General features: G+C 42.2%; 1 protein-coding gene and 1 pseudogene across 1 annotated transcript; both read right to left on the bottom strand.

Annotated features, from left to right (window-relative positions):
* Positions 1–9,858: 9,858 nt before the first annotated feature.
* On the bottom strand, positions 9,859–10,601 carry LOC139644513 (cytochrome P450 2K1-like; annotated as a pseudogene).
* A 3,336-nt stretch (positions 10,602–13,937) lies between these two features.
* Positions 13,938–19,391, bottom strand: LOC139644510 (cytochrome P450 2K3-like; the record flags this gene model as incomplete). The annotated part of the gene is made up of 5 exons (XM_071519884.1): positions 13,938–14,451; positions 14,998–15,100; positions 16,619–16,803; positions 17,894–18,035; positions 19,212–19,391. Coding segments are annotated over 5 exons (798 nt in total), but the record flags the coding sequence as incomplete, so codon positions are not given.
* Between the last annotated feature and the right edge of the window lie 69 nt (positions 19,392–19,460).

Raw genomic sequence — 19,460 nt, 5'->3', positions numbered from 1 at the left:
TCATGACAACTGACATGAACATTAATTAAACTTTCTGAATGTTTACTACTGTTGTCATTAAGTGTCATTCGGTTGATAATGACACTTTCAGTGCAAAGTTGACATTGTTCTAGATGTCAGGTTAACTTGACATTAACCAAAGGGACATAACCTGTCATATATCATGACAGACTTCATTATCAAATAAACCCTTGTTGTATTCACATAACATTAATTAATAACATTAATAATGTATTAACATTACATTAAACTGTCACATATGTCACGAGACCATCATAACTGTGTCATGAGTCTTTTCCCTGACCTCAAGTACAGTGGTAGAATTTGGACGTTTCATAAAGATATCATAAAGTGTTATTACAATGTCAAATGCCCTTATGACAGTGTGAGTGTTTTCCCTGACCTCAAGAAATTTGGACAGTCAGCCTTATTCACCCCCCTTCAAATAAAGTGTTACCGGTGGTGGACTTTAAGTTTCTGCTGTCTTTTTAAGTAGGTCAAAAGTTTTGACATCATGCATAATTAGTAGAAATGGTTATAGCTGAGATGCCGGTTACCTGTTTGAAGTTAGCGAATGCTAACTTTTCTGCTCCACTAAAGGTAGGCTAAGTTACGTTAGTTTAGCATTTAAGGTATTAAGTTAAAGGTACCTCTTTGGTGATGCTTACCAGCCAGCTAATATGCTGATTTTGACGAGAAGATCTAGCAAGAGAAACACAATGTTTGATAAAGCTATGCTAACCTCGTCGCAACAGCAGCTTTCAGTTGAGTTTTGACAGTTTGCTAAGAGACATATCTGCACAGTTCTCAAGCAAGTGTGACACATTTTAGGGCCTTAATGCCCAGACCTGCGTTGTCACCATAGCAACTAACCCTTAAACTTCCATATTCTCCATTTTATGGTGTACTAGCCAAATTCCTATAGCAAACGGTTCTGTCCTTTCAAGTTATGTGGGTTGAGGTCAGGGCTCGGGTTAGGGTTAGGGCCAGTCAAGTTCTTCCACACCGATCTCATCAATCCATCTCTGTATCCTTGCTTTGCGCACGGGAACATCGTCATGCTGAAACAGGAAAGGGCCTTCCCCAAACTGCGTTAAGATTTCCCTTCACTGGAACTAAGGGGCCTAGCCCAAACCATGAAAAAAAGAACCAGCCCAGAAAACAAGCCCAGCGGGGCCACTGTGGGGTTTTTGTGGGCAGTGTGGGCTGGGGCAAACCCACTCTAATCCCACAAGGGCCCATGAGGGGCCCACAGTTTTTTCCCACCTATGGGCCCCGTATGGGTTTTTTGCCCACGCGGCCCACGCCGTTTTCTCACCTATGGGTCCACGTGGGTTTTCTGTGGGCTTTCCCAGGTGTGGAGTATGGGTTTCTGGCACAACTTCACCTACTTCCAAGGTGCATGGAGAAGGGAAAAAGGTCTAAAAAGGTCAAAACTCCAGCAACACTTTTTTAATGTTGTTTGCAATGTGTTTCATGATGACCCTGATGAAGGCCACAAGCCGAAATGCATTGATCTAACAATAAAGTTGTTCTATATACTACAAGTGTTGCTGGAGTTTTGATCTTTTCAGGCTTTCCCAGGTGTGGGCAGCCCATAGAAAGCGTATACTGGCTTTCTGTAATTGTATTATTTAAACTGGCTATGCACGTAATCTGCATTTTGACATGACTCTGCCCATGCTCATAGTATGGGTTTTATGGGTTTTCTTATTATTATTATTATCATTATTATTATTATGTTTATTATTTACTTATTTACTTTTATTAGATACTAGATTTCTTTTACTAAGACTCTGCCGCATGACTCCAGGCATGAAAGCTGCCAGAGACAAGGGCCCGACGTCCAGTGATCTACTGGGCAGCAGGGAGGAGTCACGAAAGGATCACATACACCGCTCGCTATCTCCTGCATGAAGGACAGTTCAATAGCCGTCCTCCACTGCCGAGTCAGTGACCCCAGCTGAGGCACATACTACCCATGTACACAGACACATACACCTTTTCAAGTTGGGAATGCAGACCAGTAAAAAGCCATAGGTTGTGAGGTCTGGCTGGCTAGGCTAGTGGTATTGTGTAACTGTGCATTCACAAAAATTATCTACCAGGGGGAAATGAAAAATAGATTAGACTACACCCTGACATAAAGAGGGGCCATGTCAGACCTTACTTTTTCCCAATTTGAAAAAGGCTAAAGGGTTACAGGTTTATGGACAAAGTTAACCAATATTGGGATAATATAGTCTTGCAATACTGAACTTCAACAAATATCCACTTCATGAAAATTGGGATTAATAAAGTAGAACCATACCATACCATTTATGAGATGTTTGGAAGTCCATACAATAAAACAAAGGAACTGTATTGTGACGTCCCACAATAAGCATACGATGTGGTGTTAGCTGGTTTCGCTGCGACTTTATTGTGGACAATAACACAGGCTACTGTGGGCAAGAAACCCGCCGTAAGCTCTGAACTAGCCTCTCCTTACGGCCGAAATACATGGGACACGGACGCGACGCGTCACGTAGGCGGGGCGGAGCGGGGTTTTTTACCTGCTACACAGACTCCGTCTTTGTAGTGTGTGGTTGCGTGCCATATAGATGATCGGCTTCACTGTGTCCATATTGAGTTTTGCCAAGTGATAATGCAGTTGGTTTTGCAGGGTTTGGAAGTGTAGGCTATATTAACTGGTACTGAATTAATTAACTAGATCGTTTTAACTACAGGATCATGGATACACATTGATTTGATTGATTTATTTTAATGTGTAATGTAAAAACACCCACAAGGTTGCTCTGCTGCGTCACATTGCCTCTGGTACAATGAAGTATTTATTTTAATCATTTTTAAACAGATTTTACTTGTTTTTTTACACAGTTCTATGGAGTTTTTACCTGTTTGAGGGCTGCATAGCCGTGGTCCGTGTAGCAGCTTCAGTTGACTATAATGGACGCGCTCTGCTGCGGGCAGCAGACGTGTTGCGCCGCGTCCGTGTCCCATGTATTTCGGCCGTTAGTCTCCCGCAAAAAGGCTAACTACTGCTTCCTACTAGGAGACAAAAAAAAACCCTCCCCCCCTACTCTCACCCACTCACAGGTGCGCTATCTCCCGCGGCTCACTGTCATAGGTAGCTGACATGACAGGCTTCACAGCGTCTAATCTGACAACAACATGTTCACTGACACTCGGAAATATCAGTACTTCAACTCAACAGTCACTCTATCTGAACTGAACTACTGTATTTCCTCTAATAGTGGCCGGTAGTCAATTAAAAGCTGGGTCTCCGATAATGGCCGGGGCCGTGGTCGACACGAACAAATAAAGGCCGGCTCCAAATACAAGCCGGGGAAAAAAACAAAGGAAACAAGCGTGAATTCGCCATAGCTGCGACCACGTACTGTGCGGCTATAGGCCGCCAAAGGGTGGGGAAATTTTTGTGGACGAACCAACCAACCAACCGACCGACCGACTGACAGAGTGAGCTATAGAGCTGCTGGTCGCAGCTAAAAACAACGGTGGACACCGGTAAACTCCTGGTGGAAGTCTCTGGAGCATGCCGCCGTCGATTACCGTAATTATCGCAATGCATTGCAGTAACAACCTAGCTACCTAACGAACCCCAACAGAAGTAGATCAGAAAACAAGGAGGCTTCATACTAAAATATGAGCAAATAGAAATAAAGGCCTGTCTCTAATATAAGCCTGCTTCCAATAAAGGCCTGGTCCCCTTTGCAGTTGAGGTAAATAAAGGCCTGGGCCAATATTAGAGGAAATACAGTATGTTTCTTAACAGTGACACTCATAACAGTTAAACACTAACATGAACTCAGTCCCTTACACTACCCCCCCTTCTCAAAGTCCCTCGCCCCTAAGGGGGCAAACAAAGTCTCTCAGGTGGTCAGGGGGCCATTTGGTGGGGTATTCGAGTCATTAGGGGGGGCATGGGGGGGGGGGTCAGAGCAGTGTCTGGGGTTCCTCTGTCTCACACCCCGGTCCCGGTGGGGTCCTCTGGCATGCACATCGTAGTTCCTCTTCTGTTTTGTCCCTGCACTCCGTAGCTGGTCTCTGGCGAACTTGTGAGCAGACTCCAAGTGGTCCTGCAGCTTCCTGGCATATTCGGGTCCCAGAGGATCCACAGGGGCGTCGGGCGGTTTGCCCACCATCATCCGGAGTCCGGCTCTCCCTGCCCAGCATGAGAAAGCCTGGGGAGCAGGAGGTGGAGTCCTGTGCACCCTGATGAAGGCCACAAGCCGAAACGCGTTGGTCTAACAATAAAGTTGTTCTATATACTACAAGTGTTGCTGGAGTTTTGACCTCAGCAGACCGGTACGCCATTAGCACAAGGGTGACATGGGTATCCCAGTCCCGTTACAGTATTAATGTCTGTGTTTTATTTGTTTAACTAGGGGTTATAGGATGATTCTGACAGCATTGTCACCCTTACATTCCTCAAACAGTTGGTGGTTTACTTAGAATATAATAGTAGATTCAGATTTGCCACTGGAGTCCATCTACTATTATCTGAATCTACTATTATAAGACTGAAAATCAGTTTACCATGAGTAAGGGCAATAAGAAAAAAATGCTACAGTTAAAATTATCAAAATCCCGGATTGTAAATCAATTAAAGATAATTTCATTCTATGATTCATTCTCATTTCATCTTCACCCTATTTGTTACGTTTTTCAGTTCATGAATTAGCTTGAAAATGACTGAACAACGCCATCTACAGGCGTTATGCCACTTTTAAGGTGGACTGGAAAATTCCAGTCAGAAGCTGCGAACCACACACATACATGCACACACATATATACATACTCAACCACACACACACATACTTATGCACACACATACATTCTCACACTCATGTACATAGATACTAACATGTGTATGTATGTGTGTGCATGCCTGTATGTATGTATATATGCATGTATATATGTATGTGCAAGTGTTTAGTACCGGTATTTATGTATGTGCAAGTGGAGTATTCAATTTTGGCCTAGGCGGCTTCTCATACCAATGTGCTGCTCTCGTTGCGACGTCCTACTCCCATCGGAAAGACCTGGGGCACGTTCAATCTGAAAACGGTGTGCACCGTTTTGCTACGGTTTCCGGGTTGAACGTCATGTTTCCTGTGAAACGGTGTGAAACGGTGTGCAACGGGCTCCTCTAAATATATAATGGTAAATATTACAATATATCACAACAACAGTGATCAGCAATAATGATAGGCCTAACACTCATAATAAAATAATTAGCTCATATAGATCGTAACACAGTCTCGAAAGTAAGAAGTGGATTATCCTTCACCTTAAATGTTTGCCTTGTCATCCTGAAATGCGAGGCAAATGTTGGATCACTATAATTAGGAACCAGTTTCCACAAACCCCTTCACTCGATTGGGATGTTCTCTGCTATTCTGAACGGCAAGGGCAGTGACTGTAACATCGAGCGTTACGTTTAAATAAACGTTATGGATATTGTTACGTTCCCAAAGTTATCCAGGGGATGAGGGAAGTAACACATGAAATTAACCAGGGGACAAAGGAGTCAGGAGAACAGAAATATATAAACAAACCAAGGATTTATTAACAACTCAAAATAAAAGGTTACAAAAGGCTCAAACCGCCAACTTAAAGCTACCTTCCCTGAACATAAAGAGGGCGATAGATAATACACAGTTAAACTAAATTAAGAGTAACACAAACACAACACTAACAGACACCCTCCCTCTAGAAAGGAGACAACTTTTTACCAACCCCGGTACACCACAACTCAAGTATTGTTAATACAAACCACACAGCTCGGAAGCTGCCAAATGGCCAACTGGCCCTGTCTCTCTGGTTCCTTGGCCCTTTATACTCCAGGCCCTGATTAGTAAGTGAGCACACCTTTGCTCACTTACAATCACTGCAACGGTAGGAGGGGGGGGGGAAGGGCGGAGATTTGAAGAGACACAGGTAAACACAGGAAACACACACACCCCCACACTACGGCCGTAACAGATATCCCTAGGATAGATGAGACAGATGTATGAGAATTGAAGACTTATATGGTTGTGGTTCCACTGTAATTAAAAGGGCTATTAGACTTACAAGAGAGAAATGGGTTGATGGATATTGTTTTTGGCATTTTTTATGCTTTATTGGACAGATATAATGAGAGAGACAAAGGAAGGTATGGGAGAGAGAGCGAGGGGAGGACATGCAGCAAAGGATTGCGGAATTCGAACCCGGGTTGCTGCGGGAAGGACTGAGCCTTATGGTACGCGCTCTACTCGGTGAGCCACCGGGGCACCCAATGGATATTGTTTTTAAGAAGAGGTCATGTGATTAGCTAGACTTTTGGATGTCAAAAAAATTAGCTAATGGCACACAGCCTTTTAAGATATTGTACTGCTTTATTGGACAGCACTGACATAGACTGGAAAAGACGTGAGGGAGGAAGGGAATGACCTTTTTTTAACCAATGTATCCAAGCAACCAAGCAGTCTGTGGATAGGTCAATTGACAAATGTGGTGCCCTAGCCCAACCAGTAGAGGTCCACTTGGCTCCCCTAGTCAATGTACATTCCTGACATTCTCACGAGGTTGCGCAATCAACACTTCACGTGTGGAGGGAGAAATGAGGGAGGTTTGATTAGTACCACAGACGGGGAAGGAGAAGCTTACCTGTTGGGCTGGCATTTTATGCTGTGCATTTCTTTCATACAGGGCACGCCAGGGACTCTGTTGCGGCTGAGCGCTAGTGGATCCAGGCTGGGCATTGCTCCATTCTTGTACCGGGTATGCCCCGATGGTTTTATGTTAATACTGTCCGTCATGTGTGGTTGTGTTTTAAGTTCTCTCTTTACGCCCGCAGGATTGTAGGAAGGGAATCAGAGAGATTGACCCAGTTGGCACAAGCGTGGCATTCAGCAAGTATGTGTTCTGGGTGTTTCTTTTTTTTATTTATCTTATGTTAAACATTTTTAATTGTAATGTTGCTTTTGTTTTCTTTTCAGTCCAGACGGGCAGATGAATAGGAGAGTGCGGGGCTATCAGCCACTGTTTCCTATAGGGTTTTTCTTTTATTTGAAATAGTATTTCGTTTACGCTGTTTGCTGTGGAGTAATTGGCCAGTATTGATAACCGTGCCATCCAAGACATCGTCATATGTAGCAGTGCCAGTTTCGATGTCTTAACATTTTGTCAGTGTGCTCCTCTTTAGCCGGCTACCGACACGCAGCTGGGCCGGCGCGTCCTGGCCCTGGGTGGTGGCTCCCATCTCCGCTGCAGCTACCGGCATGGGGTGCTAGTGGAGGAAGGGAAACTCATTTCCCACCTCAGGTGATATAGTGATAAGATAATTGTGCACATGGTTTGGTTTGTAGTGGTAAAGGAACTGCGTGTTTCCTCATTTAGAGTGATTTGGCTTTGCATGCTGGCTTGCGGTGCTGTCTCTTCTCCCCTTTGCTCTTATCAGGCGCTTCGTCTGGGGCTGCGGCGGAGCGTGGAAGCCCGCTCAGGCACCCCGAGGGTCTCAGGGCGGAGACGGTACCGGGTGGCTGGCCGAACAGGAAGGATTATTGTATTCTTGTGTTTTTAAAGATCAACTTGTACACTATATTTCTGTATTAAAATGTATTTTATTTTTATATGATTCATGCCTCACTTGGTGATTTTGTAAGAACCAAAGTAACTAACCTACCGGTAATCAGGTCGAGCTTCTTCCGCTCAATAAACAGAAGGTGGCATTGTCAGAGTAGAAAAACCTTGGTCTACACTAAAGTAACGTCACTACACAAAGGTCAGACTAGACCTAGCCTAATCCAGTCTGATCGCACTGGTTTATACTTTCTGACATTTGTATCAGTGCTTTCGGTCTGGAATCTCTATCATACAAATCAATTGTAAAAGGGGTGGCATCAATGTTCGTTGAAAAAAAAACCTTTGCAGGTGATTAGATCAACCATCTCTATCACTAACCTAACTTCAACCAATCAGACCAACTTATTGCTTTTCAAATTCTGTGCTTATTGCTGTCGCCATCACCTAAACCACTCCCCTAGTTCCTCAAAGGAAGCTGATTGGCCCGGACACCTGGTGTTCTGGCACAAACAGATAAGCTCAAGCAAGGCCAGACTGAAATGTGGAGTATAATATATCGAACGGAGCTTCAGTCTGGATTCCAGGCTAGACTAGACCCCAGGATATTGCAATTTACTTTTTAATTCAAAGTTTGAGACAATTAAGGTGTTTATGTGCAAACATACTTGGCGACGTTCCTCATGGTATGGAGGCTGAACAGCATGCAGTGCAGCTCCAACTCCGTGTTCAGAGGCATGGATGCCTTTGCTGGCTAGGTAGCCAGTCATCATCTTCCGACCGTAAGTCGGTCCTGTCTAATAAAATCAGAATATAAGGGTTTAGTTGTTGAAAAACACTGCCTTTGCAGAAGTCGGGACACAAAAATATGTGATAGGATCATAAAGATACATAGGAATCTTTATGATTCAAACATCCGATCACAACAGGCCGGATTTGAGCTGCGTCCACACCTGACACTGCAATGCGAGCTCTGTGGTCAGATCGCAGTTCGGATTTCAAAGTCCCGCGTCCTAGTGTTGAGCTAACAAGGATAACTAAACCCAAGACTTCTGGTTTAGCCTTTAAAATAAAAGCGGAATGATATAAACGTTTTATGAATATAGATTAAAGCTAATTTAGCAATAATGCAATAATAGAAACCAGCACTGGCTAGGTTTTTATGCTTTATTTGTTTTTTTATGTGCAAAATAAAGGTTTTTAATGGAAATGTGTCTCAGAGCAGACTCAAGCTTTTATGTTCAGTGTTGTAACAGCTGTAACCTAGCAACGTACTGAAGGGGGCCAAGGTGGTGAAGAGACTTAGTACAATAAAATATGATCTAAATGAAAAAGTGCAATAATAGTGTATTCACATTATAAAGCCTAGATACAAAATATAATCAAATAAAAACAACGTGATTAGAACAATGTTTTAGGCTGGTTTGGCCATGTAGTCCCGTGCATAATGTTCAATGTGCTCCCCGTGTTTCAGTGCAAAGTGCATGGACTGTGTCACACAGTATAAGAGTAGATGAAATAAGTATAGATGAAATAAGAGTCATTCTCTGATGTGTACTGGTGTGGTGCTGCCTTTGGACAAATGTCTTCCATTTGATAAACAGCTCTCCGTTTTCTACACAGTTGTACATTCTACGCAGCTGTACATGTGTGTCTGTGTGTTTTAATGAATTGAATTGTAATAAAGGATATGTTTTACCTGATTTCCGCCTGCTGTGTTTATCAACTGGGGGATCAAAAGAACTTGGTGTCAGCTGGAGTGGTTTAGTACCTTAATAAGATAGGCCTACTCACGACACTATCTTATCTTATCTTATGATTCATCACTCCAGAGAACGCGTATTTCCACTGCTCCAGAGTACAATGGCGGTGAGCTTGACATCACTCAGCCCACGTTTGGCATTAGGCATAGTGATCTTACGCTTGAGTGTGGCTATTTGGCCATGGAAACCCATTTCATGAAGCTCCAGCTCCCTCTGGAAGTAATGTCAGCATAAGAACTGCTCTTATGCTGACGTTACTTTCAGGCAGTTTAACACTGTAGCGAGTGTTGCAACCTCGGACAGACTATTTGTATGCGTTTCAGCACTTAGCAGTCCTGGTGAGCTTGTGCGGCCTACCACTTTGCTCCTAATTAGACAGGGTGTCCACATACTTTTGCCGTATTACACTGTGCAAATTAGAACCAACTCAGTGGCAAGTAACCAAATTGCATGAAAAAGTTACATGTGTGACACTGGCCAAAGTAACATTTTAAAGCCCTTCTCCTCATACGCGACAGACAGCACACAGTTTATGGGCTGAAGGGTTGAGTGTGAGACCAACAGCTGGTGTCAGATCCTGTTCATCCTCTGTAACTCCAGGTGGAGGAGTGAAACGAAAGTGCTGGAGGAGAGAGGTTAAGAAAAGAAACAGCTCCATCCTGGCCTAACCCAATTGATATTGACGAGAAATGATACCTGAGCTAGCTAACCTGCAGATAAAGGCATGAAGGCATCTCTCTTGACAAACTTCCTATCCTTGTCCAGGAAATGGGCGGAATTAAAGGCGCGTGGGCTCTCCCATTCAGTCTCATCATACAGGACGCATGTCAAGAGAGGATACACTGTGGTCCCCTGTAGACAATGCAGAATTTAAGTCAAAATAAAGTATTCTATATGGTGGACAATGTCATTTCAAAATATATTTTAACTTTTCAGGAATCGTTGTATTCTGCATTCTTGTTATAATTTTTTTTTTTACATGAAGATGGGTGTTTTATTCAGTCTGACCTTCTTAATGAAGTAATCCTGAAAGGTGACATCTTGGCTGGTTTTGTGGGGAAGGGACATGGGGACAATGTTGGCCAGTCTCTGAGTCTCATGGATGACAGCATACGTGTAGGGCAGGTTCTTCCTGTCCTCCACCCGGACCTGACAACTTCCTGTCACCCTGCTCAGCTCCTCCTGGACCTGGTCTGGGAGATGAAAGGTGAGAAATTGACATGGCTGTGAAAACCTAAGGTAAAACATTTATTGTGGTGACCTTTGCCTCCCATTGACTAACTTGGTTCATGATTAGTTCAGATGGCATTTCAGTTCAAAAATGACATAGGGTAAGCTATAAAACTGGTGCAATAAACTTTATTGTCTCTGTGTTATGTGTATCTAGGTAAAAGATACACTGGAGATGCTTTGTTAATGTACATAAGCTGTGTACTCTATGTCTGCAGCTCCTTCCCCTGTATGTTTGGATACTTGGCCAAAGTACTGCTGTCAAAAGGTTTTCTTTGTGGTGGTGAGTGTTCATATTCCCAGATTCCCGCTAAAATGTACCAGTACAGTTATTAAAATTACATACAACATTGTCTTAAAAAATTCGATTTATAATTGAAACAACAAACCATAATCTAAAATCTGATAAAGGTTCTGAGGTGATATGTTCATACCTCCAGACCAGAAAAGAGTCCACAAAGCCTCTGCACATCTGTGGATTAAGAGTCTCTTGTAAACCTCCGATCAACTCTATCATCTGGGCCCAGTATTTCAAAACTTGTAATCTGGATCAGAATGATCCGGATAATGAAATCCTCCTTTTCTCAGTCATGGATCACGGTGATCCTGCTGACTTTATCTGAGTATTTCAAAACACAGGCAGGGTGGATCACTGTGATCCCTACCTGGCCGGATACGGATTTCCCAATCTCAAGTCTCCGCCTCCGGGATCTGAAACATGGCGGACTACTTCATGAAAGGAGTAGCACAGAGCCGACTTTCACGTCAAAAGTGTAAGTTAACCGTCGTCTATTGTGTAGCGGTTTTAATACCATACGAACGGCAACCAACACATCATGCAAGCCAACTATTTGAATTGTCACCTTATTAAAAGCAGGCCGTGGCGATCTCTAATTGAGACGCGGCCGTGCTAACGGGAGCTAACGCGGCTCCATTGACTTGTGTGTTAAGCAGCTAGCGGGCTATCATTAGCGGCTATCATTAGCGTCACGTCATTTGCAACACGGCAGATTTACAGTATAAGCAGGCTGCATTGTGTACCGACCTGCTCAGTGCTTAGAAAACACAACGCAACACAGTTTGAGTATTAACTACAAGGTTTGTTCAGAAGGTTCAGAATGCTACAGTAGCCTAATGCTGGTGATGATATCATGTCTTTGTTGGAATAAAACTTTGTTTGGACCCTGCATCCCTTTGTCTTTCTCTGTTTTGGTACATGCAAGTTACAATGTTTGGTGAACTAGAATTTGAGAAATAATTGTAATTTTATTTACAGCAGTTTTACAGTGTGGTCAAAATTTTTACTATGCTTTAAATTTTTGGATATTACTTAAATTACTTGTTAGAAGTACAACACTAACACTTAAGTGTAACGAACATCTTGAGTAACAATATCTAGGAGAAGTATGAGCTGAGAGTTTGTCAGTCCAAGTCAAATCCACCTCTGAGGTGGGATTCAAATGATCCTGAAATTTTGGTATCAAGTTGATCCAGATATCTGACTTAACTTTTGAAATACCCAAATCAGCCTTTTATCTGGATTCAAGGGAGGATTGGATTACCAGAGCTGAAACCCTGATCTTCAGGATCAGGATTCTCCTGATCTGTGTTGAAATACCCAGTTTTCAGATCAGATCTAGATTTAATCCAATCCGACCAGGATAATCCTGTCAGATCACGTTTGAAATACTGGGCCCTGGTTCTTACTGGCAGTAACAGAATTCTGGATTTGCTTCTTTCAATAGCGCCGATATGTAAAACAACATATCTTTCTGTTTCTGTTGTCAGACGACTGCGCAACTGTGATCAAGGGTCACAAAATGCTAACTGGCTAACCAAGGCTAATGCTAATTTCTGTACTGTTAGCATTTTGTGACCCTTGATCAATCTTTTTTTTTTTATAGTGTTTTTTTATAGTAGTGCAAAGAAGCTACAATGGTTAGGTAACAGATCAAAGACCGAAAATGTAATGTTAGATCCGACAGAGGCGCTTGTTGCTGCAACTTCAGCAGAGCTCTCTCTGTTGTGTGTGACGCTAGCTTCTGGGTAGCAGTGTAAACACGGAGGTATGGAGAGATCGCGAGTTCTTGTTGATCTCGTCTAGCGGTGTATGTACGCGTCTTCGAGCTCGTGCACCCACTTCAAACGAGGTGCGCGCTAACATGAATGCGGCTTTGAGCTCAGCGGCTACAGTGAAGATTTTGGCTAAAAAAAGGGGGTAAATTACGTCTTTTCAAGTCAACTTGGCATCTCGGGGTTTCCGGAGACTTGGATTACGCCGGACGAGCTGTATGGAGCCTTTTTCTGGGTTTTTTTTGGTTGTTTTTTTACATTTTAAGACAAGTCCCCAGCAACTTCAGTTGTTTAGGAGAATGCTGCAACGCTGTTTTGCTGTGAAGCTCCAGGACTGTTTTGTGGACTAAGAAACTTCACCCGACTTTCCATCGGCATGGGGGTGAGTAGATAATGACTGAATTTTCATTTTTGGGTGAACTATTCCTTTAACCAGAATGATCTTTGACCTGCATATGATCAACTTTACAGGCTGTTCCAACCTGTTCACTACACTTTGCCACAAGTTGGCTTTGTCTGATTGTCTCACACAATCAATGGATACCGTTTGCCAAATGTTACTCAACTACAAGTGAAGTTCTCCATTCTGAATTCTAATTGGGTGAAATTATGGAAGATTTATAAATTAAGTGAAAGCAGATCTGCCAAGATGGATGGCTCTCCCTCTATCACTGATGGGGAGAATAGAAACCATGAGCATGAATATCCAGCCCAGATTACTTCCAGTTACTACCAATAGAGGTCTCCACAGCAACCTGCAAAAAGCGATATCAGACCTTATAATCAATCTTGAAACAAATGTGGGTTATGTGGAAATTTCATTGAGACATAATGATATAAACCAATATCCACACACGTGGGCCAGCTGTGTTGCTGTTTTCACCTCTTTTCAAAAGCGTGTTGTCAAATTCCGCTCCGAAACGAAGCTCCTCCCGGGCCATTCAGTAGCTTTTCATTTTTTGTAAAAGTAGCTCCAATATCAACGAGCTGCAGCCGTGGAGAACAACCACAGATTTGGACCAGCAGTTTTAGGCCAGCAGTTTTAGACAATGCATGTGCAGAGTACCGGAAGTATGGAGGGGAAATAATATAAATCATGCAACTCTAGAGGGGAAATAGTTATTAAAAACGCACCTCTATAAAAGTTGTTTTAAAAACAATGTAATGATAATGTTTATTATTAAATATGCAATAAATATTGTCAAACTTTATGTACAGTTTGTGAATCTACATTTTGAAAAAATTTAGTTATTTTTTTCATGTACAATTACTAATGCATTTTGGGCTAGAGGTGTTTTGTTTTAAATGTCACCAAAAATTATGTAATTTATAGTGTTCTTATGAAAAATACTAACTTAGAAGTTCTTATTAATGTAATTATTACAGGCTAGCAAAATTAACAATTCATAAAACAAAAGGTGTGCTCTGGAGGGGCAACAATGTAATTAAAATAGTTGTTGAATAAACTAGTTGCAAAAAGGTAAATAGTGTCCAGCAGTGTTGCACAAAGCATAGAGTATTACACTGTGCTAATTAGAACCAACTCAGTTACATAAAAAAGTTGCATGCGTGACACTGGCCAAAGTAACATTTTAAAAACCTACTGCTCATACACAACAGACAGCACACAGTTTATGGACTGAAGGGTAGAGGGTGAAACCCACAGCTGGTGTCAGATCCAGTTTATCCTCTGTAACTCCAGGTGGAGGAGTGAAACGAAAGTGCTGGAGGAGAGAGGTGAAGAAGAGGAAGAGCTCCATCCTGGCCAGACTCTCCCCGAGACAAACTCTGCGACCTGTGAGAGAACAAGGAATAGCTTCAGGTCATCTGCAAATAAATTGATATTGACAAGAATATTACTCACCACCTTCAAAGCCATCAACAACCTGGCCCCCCCCTACCTCTCTGACCTCCTCCACCGCCACACCCCTACCCGTCACCTCAGGTCCGCAGACGCTAACCTACTCCTAACCATCAGGACAAAGCACCGGACCTGGGGTGACAGGGCCTTCGCTGCAGCCGCCCCCTCCCTCTGGAACGCCCTCCCCAGCCACATCCGAAAGGCCAACACTCTGTCATCTTTCAAAAAAGCCCTCAAAACCCACCTATTCACTCTTGCTTTTGACCTCTAATCTTCTTCTCCTCCCCTCTCCCCCGTTCCTCCCTATGTATACGTCCTTTTCTCATGTATTTCTATCTTTTATATACTGTATATCTCTATTAAAATAGTTTTATCCTGTGTTTGTAAAGCGTCTTTGAGCACCGAGAAAAGCGCTATATAAATGTCATGTATTATTATTATTATTATTATTATTAAGAAATGATACCTGAGCTAGCTAACCTGCAGAAAAAGGCATAAAGGCATCTCTCTTGACAAACTTCCCATCCTTGTCCAGGAAATGGGCGGAATTAAAGGTGTGTGGGCTCTCCCATTCAGTCTCATCATACAGGACAGATATCAAGAGAGGATACACTGTGGTCCCCTGGGCCCAGTATTTCAAAACTTGTAATCTGGATCAGAATAATCCGGATAATGAAATCCTCCTTTTCTCAGTCATGGATCACGGTGATCCTGCTGACTTTATCTGAGTATTTCAAAACACAGGCAGGGTGGATCACTGTGATCCCTACCTGGCCGGATACGGATTTCCCAATCTCAAGTCTCCGCCTCCGGGATCTGAAACATGGCGGACTACTTCATGAAAGGAGTAGCACAGAGCCGACTTTCACGTCAAAAGTGTAAGTTAACCGTCGTCTATTGTGTAGCGGTTTTAATACCATACGAACGGCAACCAACACATCATGCAAGCCAACTATTTGAATTGTCACCTTATTAAAAGCAGGCCGTGGCGATCTCTAATTGAGACGCGGCCGTGCTAACGGGAGCTAACGCGGCTCCATTGACTTGTGTGTTAAGCAGCTAGCGGGCTATCATTAAACCTTGGTTTTAGCTTTGCAAGTGACCAATAAACTTATCTATCTACCACATCAGGCACGGGGGCCAGAGCCAGAGCCAGAGCCAGAGCGACGGCGACGGAAGAGGCATGCCGGTGATGAGGAAGCCTATGAGAGGCTCCTCAAAATGGAGACAGAAAGGGCAATCAAACAGACTGAACTGGCCAAAGAGCAAATTAAGCTGACGCTGCTTCAGCAAAAAGAGACAGAATTGAAAATCAAGCTGTTAGAGAAACAGCTTGACATTTGAAATAGCATGGTCCTGTTTTAGTTAGTGGTCACATTATTTGACATGTCTTTGTTGGAATAAAACTTTGTTTGGACCCTGCATCCCTTTGTCTTTCTCTGTTTTGGTACATGCAAGTTACAATGTTTGGTGAACTAGAATTTGAGAAATAATTGTAATTTTATTTACAGCAGTTTTACAGTGTGGTCAAAATTTTTACTATGCTTTAAATTTTTTGATATTACTTAAATTATTTGTTAGAAGTACAACACTAACACTTAAGTGTAACGAACATCTTGAGTAACAATATCTAGGAGAAGTATGAGCTGAGAGTTTGTCAGTCCAAGTCAAATCCACCTCTGAGGTGGGATTCAAATGATCCTGAAATTTTGGTATCAAGTTGATCCAGATATCTGATTTAACTTTTGAAATACCCAAATCAGCCTTTTATCTGGATTCAAGGGAGGATTGGATTACCAGAGCTGAAACCCTGATCTTCAGGATCAGGATTCTCCTGATCTGTGTTGAAATACCCAGTTTTCAGATCAGATCTAGATTTAATCCAATCCGACCAGGATAATCCTGTCAGATCACGTTTGAAATACTGGGCCCTGTAGTCAATGAAGAAAAACAGTTTTCTATAAGGTGGACAGTAGTATTCTGCAATATCATTTCAAAATATATTTTAACTTTTCAGGGATCCCAGAATTAATTGCTGTGTTCTGCATTCTTGTTATAATTTTTTCTTGAACATGAAGATGGGTGTTATATTCAGTATGACCTTCTTAATGAAGTAACCCTGAAAGGTGACATCTTGGCTGGTTTTGTGAGGAAGGGACATGGGGACAATGTTGGCCAGTCTCTGGATCTCATGGATGACAGCATCAGTGTAGGGCAGGTTCTTCCTGTCCTCCACCCGGACCTGACGACTTCCTATCACCCTGCTCAGCTCTTCCTGGACCTGGTCTGGGAGATGAAAGGTAAGAAATTGACAAAGTTGTGAAAATCCGAGGTAAAATATTTATTGTGGTGATCTTTGCCCCCTATTGACTAACTTGGTTCATGATTAGTTCAGATGGAATTTCAGTTCAAAAGTGATTTAGTGCAAGCCATAAAACAGATTCAATAAACTTAATTTTTACTAGCGTTTATGTTTCTTCATTGTCTCTGTGTTATGTGCATCTAGGTAAAAGATACACTTGAGATTATGTGTTATGACAACGCCACCTGATGGTTTGAATGAGCACCAGGACTCAGGTTCAATATTAGTGTGACCAGTTGGGAAGTAACTACAATGACCAAGACAGAGGCAGGAGTTAGTATAAAAAGGAGGAACATTTATTTTAACATATGGGGGTGTACAGGTGGAGTCCTTGGTCCCATTCCACTTCTTTCTCTTCTTTAGGCCTTCCCCTCCTCCGCCAGTCCAGGAACAAGCCGGCAATTTCTTTGCACAACAGTGATGCGGAGGATTTCCTTTAACAAAGGCTCCAGGCCATAGTATTAGCAAACAATAATAATCCAGATCCAGGTTTTCCCATTTACACAATATTGCGCAATTCCCAAGTCCGTTCCTATTTGCTTGGTTTACTTCTCTTATTGCAGCGATCCTCTCCGTGTTTTCCACTGTCCCGTCGTCAGCAGCCTTTTCCACCAATTCTCGGTGGTTCGGCCACAGCCAGCCGAGCGAGCCACCGGCAACGACCCCTCCCATCAGTGCCCCGAATCGTTCTCCTGTCTCCCGTCTGATCTGTGGGGAGCCTTAAGTATAGATCGAGGGGAGACCAGCACCCAATGAGAGGATACCGGACGATTCATACCTTCATGCTCACGAGGTCAGAATTAGTCTAGATCCGCGCATTCCCACAATCCCTTCCTTAATGATGAAGCGTTTTGTGAGAAACTGATTTGATTTTGTACACAAAATCAAGTGAAACCACAACAGCACACGTGAATATTGAAGTCAGCTTCATCATCAGGGGATTCAATCATCCTGAGTTAGTCATATCATGACATATATACATAAACTGTGTACTGAATGTCTGCAGCTCCTTACCTTGTATCTTTGGATACTTGGCCATAAGCAGAAGTCCCCATCTCAGTGTAGTTCCGGTCGTATCAGTACCAGCAGCGAATAGATTGCCAACTGTTATCAAAAGGTTTTCTTTGTGGTAGTGAGAGTTCATATTCCCAGATTCCTGTACATAACAATGTATCTGTAGCCTAGTTATTAAATCTAAAATCTGATGCAAACCCCTCAAATTACTGACATTTGAGGTACTGCGTAGCTCAATGGGTAGAGAAAGCATGGCACAACTATGAATTAATATGAAGGCTAAGTTCTTATATGCATAATAGTCACTGTGCCCTGATTGGTGGGCAATTAATGCTCCTTTATTGTATAAGCAAAACTACATTTATTGTACTAATTAGCATTGGGCCTCATTCACCAACCGTTCTTAAGAAGAAATTTCTTCTTAAAAGCCACTTACGCAGTTTTCATGAAGATTCTGACATTCACCAATGTTTTCTTATTTGGGATTTGTTCTTAGGTAAGAACAGAATCTACGCACACTCAAGAGCACACTTACGCACATTTGAGTGCTGACATGTTTGTGCAAAATAAGTGGTTATTGCGTTTCCTTCAATTCTACAGTTGTATAATATTATAGGATTTAAATTACAATAATATTTTTATCATTTATAATATTTTTTAATAATTATTTTACAAAGTATTATGGTCTTTTAAAATAAATAAACACTACACTAACACTTCAATTAATATAAATTATGTTAATTGGGATCCCATGCATCTTTTTTTTCTGTTATTTTATATCCACTACTGACGCTACTAAATATGACAGCTCGTTTGGTGTTCACTTCCTGCAGCAGTACCTCCACTTCAGAACTATTGAAGTTTTTTTTACGTTTGGAGTCCGGTGCTCCACCCTCTTTAGACTTTTGTTTGGGCATTCTTGACTTCTCTCAACTTTTCTTTTCAATTTCTGTGTGTGATTTCTGTGTGCACACGGCCCTGCGGTCTTATGCCCTTTTATGGGGATTGGCGGGGCGTTTACCTATGCTAATTAGGATCACCTGGCATGCGCTTTCAATTTACGAGGACAATGGGATTCATCATTATAAGAACACAGGTGCGAACAATTCTGCGGTTTAAGAACATGTCATGAATCTGACGTAGACTTTTCTTAGGACCTTTCTCAAGAACAAATTTAAGAAAAGGAAGACTTAGGAAGATATTGCTGAATGAGGCCCATTGCCTTTAAGAATATTCTATTTATTATTTGATATTTAATCATCTTTAAAAATCAAACAATAAACAATAATATTGATTCTGATAGGTGATATGTTCATACCTCCAGACTCTGCTTGCGGACCAGAAAAGAGTCCACAAAGCCTCTGCACATCTGCGGATTAAGAGTCTCCTGTAAACCTCCGATCAACTCTGTCATCTGGTTCTTATTGGCAATAACAGAATTCTGGATTCGCTTCCTGTTACTAAACCATTTGCCCAGCCATGGGAAAGTGTTATACACCTGTTAACCAAGAAATAAATACAATTTACATGAAAATTTGACCAGTTAGTTAGAAAATGAAATAATCTA

Source organism: Centroberyx affinis, unplaced genomic scaffold (genome assembly GCF_046629955.1).
Source record: "Centroberyx affinis isolate AG114_WGS23_722 - 3 ecotype Tasmania unplaced genomic scaffold, CSIRO-AGI_Caff_v1 ptg000748l_1, whole genome shotgun sequence".
Taxonomy (NCBI): Eukaryota; Metazoa; Chordata; class Actinopteri; order Beryciformes; family Berycidae; genus Centroberyx; species Centroberyx affinis.
This window is presented reverse-complemented; position numbering and strand designations above follow the sequence as displayed.